This window comes from Montipora foliosa, chromosome 8 (assembly GCF_036669935.1).
Source record: "Montipora foliosa isolate CH-2021 chromosome 8, ASM3666993v2, whole genome shotgun sequence".
NCBI classification, from domain to species: Eukaryota; Metazoa; Cnidaria; class Anthozoa; order Scleractinia; family Acroporidae; genus Montipora; species Montipora foliosa.
Window position 1 is genome coordinate 31,310,477 of NC_090876.1, and position 5,000 is coordinate 31,315,476.

Below are 5,000 nucleotides of genomic sequence, written 5' to 3' on the forward strand. Positions count from 1 at the left end.
TAATATATTCATTAGACCATATTTTCGCTTTGATTTTGGAGCTTACTCTACTGCTTAACGAGACAGCAACGCTAGAAAAAATTTGTTTTGGGGCCTGCGAGCCTTGCCCGGGGTCAGCTAATGTTAATTCGTTAACAGAGCTTTGAAGGGTACCTCGGGTGATAGAAGCCAAAGATGCGCCCACAGCGTCTGCCACGGACTGTTCGGCTATCGGATCTTGGAGTGAATGACCTGAACTGGGCTGTGATCTCTCCGCCAATGCCTCTACCACGGCCTGTTTTACCGCAGACGAAATGGATGCGGACAGTGCTGTAATATTGACCGTCATCAATTGGTCTGGAGGGAATCGGTGAGAGCTGTCTTCTTGGCGGGAACCCTCGCGTGATTCTGTCCCTCGCGATAACCGTGGGCGCTTGGCAGGGTTAGTGGAGCGTGTCTGAGAAGAGCGCTTCTTTGGTGGCATAGCTTAGTAATGTAAATATAAGTAGATAAGAAACACATTGTAACATGTTTCCGCTAAGATAAGAGAGTGCTAAGGAATGTAGATATAATTAGATAGGAAACACATGGCAACATGTTTCCGCTATGATAAGAGAGTACTAAATCGGCAACAAAATCTAACATAGATTAACCGGAGCGTGATGATAAGAATAATAGCCTTAGAAGAGCAAAGTGAAGGTTGAACCAATGTTTCGGATGGAAAGAACAAAATGAATCACACAGGATGCCGAGCCGAACACCACGTAAAAATGTCGAGCCACATAACTTTGTGTCTGGGAACAGAATATCCAAGTGCATTGAGGACACACCCAAATACAGGCGGTCGAGTAGGATTGCACACTCAAAATATTCCCCAGAACACGAAACATAAATAAGGCCATCGCCAGCAAATATAGCATTCACAAATACGTAGAATGCAACAAATCAGTTCTAATGAACTGTAGTTAACTTGTGTAGCCATAATAAAACGCGCCCAATAACATAACAGGGGCGTAACAAAAGAATATAAAGGCTCACAACAAAATAGCAAAAGCATGGCGAGGCACGTACAAAAGATTGAGGTTGGTGTAAACGAGGGTTTAGCTCGAGACGATCAGCTGGTTGAAACGGTAATCAAGCTCAATGCCCCCAAAATTGCTCCTCTAAGGCTACAATAGAATTTTCCCTGGCCCCCGCGGTTAAGATGCACACCATCACGAACATATATATTGTTAGAAGGGAGCCAAAAACCTCTATGGCCCCAAAAATGAGCGTAAGGTACCGGCTCTAAAACTACCCGAAGGTATTTGGTTAACAGCTTGGCCTTATGATTAAAAGCGGGCTGGCCCTGGCGCATGATAGTCTGGCACACGTATATGACCTTAACATGATATAAATCGTGCAGGAGCCTAACAAAATCGTCTGTTGAGTACTAATCATATATATACATTATCATGAATCATTTTACTAGGAATATCTATATGAACACTGAACGGATCAGGCTGGAGAACACCAGAACTAAATCCCCTTCCATCACACCTGACTTCTTCAAACAACGCAGTGCGTGTAGGCATGTGTGTGCTCGAGCATAAATTATCAGTAACATACACACCAAGCAACTTATACGTGTGGACGCGCTCGATTTAGGACCCAGAAAGCTACAAAGGAGGAGGATAGTGCGGCTTGTAGTGTAAGAATTCAATAAACATCTTGCACTTCACTGGGTTGAGGCGCATGCCATGCTCACTAGCATATGTGCAAATATCTCTTGCAATGAACGGCAGAAAACTGGTGGAACACCTACAATACTGTAGGTATAGAAGCAAGAAACTGAAGAATTAAAGAAATGACATTCTTCGAAGGTGAACCAAAGATCTAAAGAAGTACACATTGGTGCAAGTAATTGTGCACCACCTTTCACTCTCCAACACAAAGACTTTAATACATGTCGAAATGGAATCCACAGACACATGGTCAGAAGACAGTCTCTGTCAATCCCCTAATCTCGTGAGGGGTAAATAAATACCATTTGAGAGTGACATCGAAGCTATCAAAGTATACCAATGTTTATCAAAGCTATCACGAAGTTTTGCAAGCTATGAGTCATCAAAGCCATATGAATCCGACTTGAACAACATCAGTGACATGAAAAACAGTGAAGCAACCAAGCAACCCATGCTTCCAGACACTAGTACCTGTGTGGCGGACCGTAATGACAAACTGTCGAAAGACTCTGTCGTTGATTATGTAAGGAAAACTGATGAGGAATCTCTACCAATCTCCTACGATAGAGCAAGGGCTGAGGCCGTTCGCAAATACAAACATGCTTCCTGGGACAGAGAACCTTCCAGCATTTCTGGTAAGAAAACGTTGAGCTTGTTTCATTAAGACAAGGTAATTAGAAAGTGTATGGTGCATTATTTAAAGAAGAACATGCGGAGTTCATCTAAGTTGAGAAAGTGTTTCTCTCTCGCTTTTGGTAAATAATATTATATTGCAGTAAGAATGTCTAGACCTAGACCGCAACTCAGACGTAACAAATCGTCGAGAGTAGGAGATTCTAATCGTCATTTTTATCTTAAGACCCACAGGACTGCTAAACACGAAAAAGGATTTTTCAGTTCTATTGTGAATTCAAGATCAATCTGTTACTAAGCATTCAACAAAATTGAACCAACAAAAATCAGAGTTCTCTAACAAAAGAAAAGCTATTGATTTCAGGAGACACTGAATCGAACCCAGGCCCTGTTGCTCCTTCTATAGCACTACACTGTTGCAGGCTCGATTAGCTCAGAAAGGATTGAAGACCCTAGAATGTACCTCAGATGGTTCATTCTTCTTTTCTTCTGTTGCTCACCAGTTATACAGTGATCCTTCCTATCACATGAGTGTGCATGCTGCTGGAGTTGAATACATCAGAAACAACCGTCAAAAATTTATTGGACCCATTGCAGAGCAGTTGTGGGTGTGTTGTCACAGCAACACACATGGTGTGATGCACTTATTGTGCAAGCAGTTTCTGATGTATTTAATGTTACAATATGTATAAATGAATCCATTGGGGGATGGGCACCAGTAACTGTTGTCAGTCCTATAAGTGGACAACAGTTTAGGTAGATTATTATAATGACAGTATGTCAGGTCATGAAATCAGCAGTGTTACCAATGTTAACACTTATTCAGAGGTGATAATCGATTAATAAACCACGGCCAAAAATGATGTGAGTGTCAGTAATAATTTCTAGAAAGCAGTGGCAAAAAGAGCTTATATGAGAGAACCTATCAAGCGGAAGAGACAAAATAAAGAGTTCAGGGAAGAGAAAAACAATGCAATACACCAAAAATGATCTGAAAATATTGAAGCAGCAATGGAATATGAAAAGAAAACATTTCAAAAGGGTGAAGCTTCCAATCCAGAACATACGAGAGAACTAAACAGAAAAGCACAAAACAATTTAAGGAAAGCTATGCAGAGCTCAAGGCTAAACCAAGCTGAAATAGGCTCTTTGCAGGACTTGATCACGTGCTTGGATACCACATAGCATCTCACTGCTGGTGAGCAAGCTAACCAGCATCACGCTCATGTGGTGTTCAACTCAAGCGAAGCAAACTTTGACTTTTTAGTCGAAAACACCCCCAAACACGCGTACTTTAAGGATGCCAATCGACATCTCTTGTGACTTTTGTTTCATTGAGGTTCAATTACGTCTGATTTACCTTTGTTCTGGGAGTAAAAGCCCGGCAAAAGATCCAATATATGGCAAGATTGATATGGCCGCTTGTCCAGGACCAAGTTAAGGTGAGTTGCTTTACAGTTGTATTTTTATGTCATGAAACGTAGATCGTAGAAAACGATTTCAGTGTAAGGAATTATCTTGGTTCGAATCCAGTCAATTATGATCTCTATTTCCAATTTTGCGTGTTGAATTTTTTTAAGTTCGTTGAATACAACTAGTGTTGTTTACATTCCCGCTCGCCATATCAGTCTTCGATAGTACTGACTCATAATTATGATCTGTTGTCAAACTGTTCGCTGTTATTATGTGTTGTTAATACAAAACGAGGTTCTATGCTGTATATCTTTATTCTAGAAGGTTTACATCTATACATGCCCCTATTTGTTTCCTCCAGCTGTTTCTGCCGACTTGTCCGCATTTCCCAACCTCACATTTTTTGAGGTTGAAGCGTATGCCCAGAAAGAATCTGGCTGCCGACACACTACCAAAGGCTATAAGTTTTTCTGTGAACCTGGGCATTTACACGATGAAGGTGAGTTTTCATAGATGCCGGTCTAGATGGGAAAATCTAGACCGCAGTCAATATCGATTTCATGAACTTGGTAGTTCCCAGTCCTTGTGAGACAGAGCCATATGATAAATGGATGGTAAACAATGGAATGAAATCCAAAATGGCGTCAGTCCAACGAGAGAAATGCTCGAAGGCATTTCTTGACGTTACTGGCGCACGCTAAGCATTCATTTTACAGCAGCGGAGGTTAACACCACGTCTAGACAGGAGACTTGACATGTTGAGTTGTTTGTGAATGATAAACAGCAGTTGAAGGATTTGACGAGGAAAATGTAAGCTTAGATCGCACATTATTGCCATCGAGAGAAATGCTCGAAGGCATTTCTTGACGTTACTGGCGCACGCTAAGCATTCATTTTACAGCAGCGGAGGTTAACACCACGTCTAGACAGGAGACTTGACATGTTGAGTTGTTTGTGAATGATAAACGGCAGTTGAAGGATTTGACGAGGAAAATGTAAGCTTAGATCGCACATTATTGCCATCGAAATGGTAAAAGCATCACTCTGTTGTATCTCTTCATAGACAAACTATTGATCGGATAAACGATAAGCTTATAGGTTTTTGAAATATCTTGTCAATTCTTTTGAATAGTTTCATTCCGGTTGTGTTGACACTCAGTTTAATTGCTAAGCTTAATTGTTTTGAAGGTAATCGAAGGGCTGTGCAAACAGTTGTCAATTTCATTTATTCATACATGTAAATACCATACA

General features: G+C 41.1%; 1 protein-coding gene across 1 annotated transcript in view; it reads right to left on the reverse strand.

Moving 5' to 3' along the window:
• The window catches only part of LOC137968606 (uncharacterized), a 1,089-nt gene extending 626 nt beyond the window's left edge, over positions 1-463 (reverse strand). The window contains exon 1 of the mRNA XM_068815144.1: positions 1-463. This exon is cut by the window's left edge and continues 626 nt beyond it. Within this exon, the coding sequence (XP_068671245.1) occupies positions 1-463 (463 nt within the window).
• Positions 464-5,000: the final 4,537 nt, after the last annotated feature.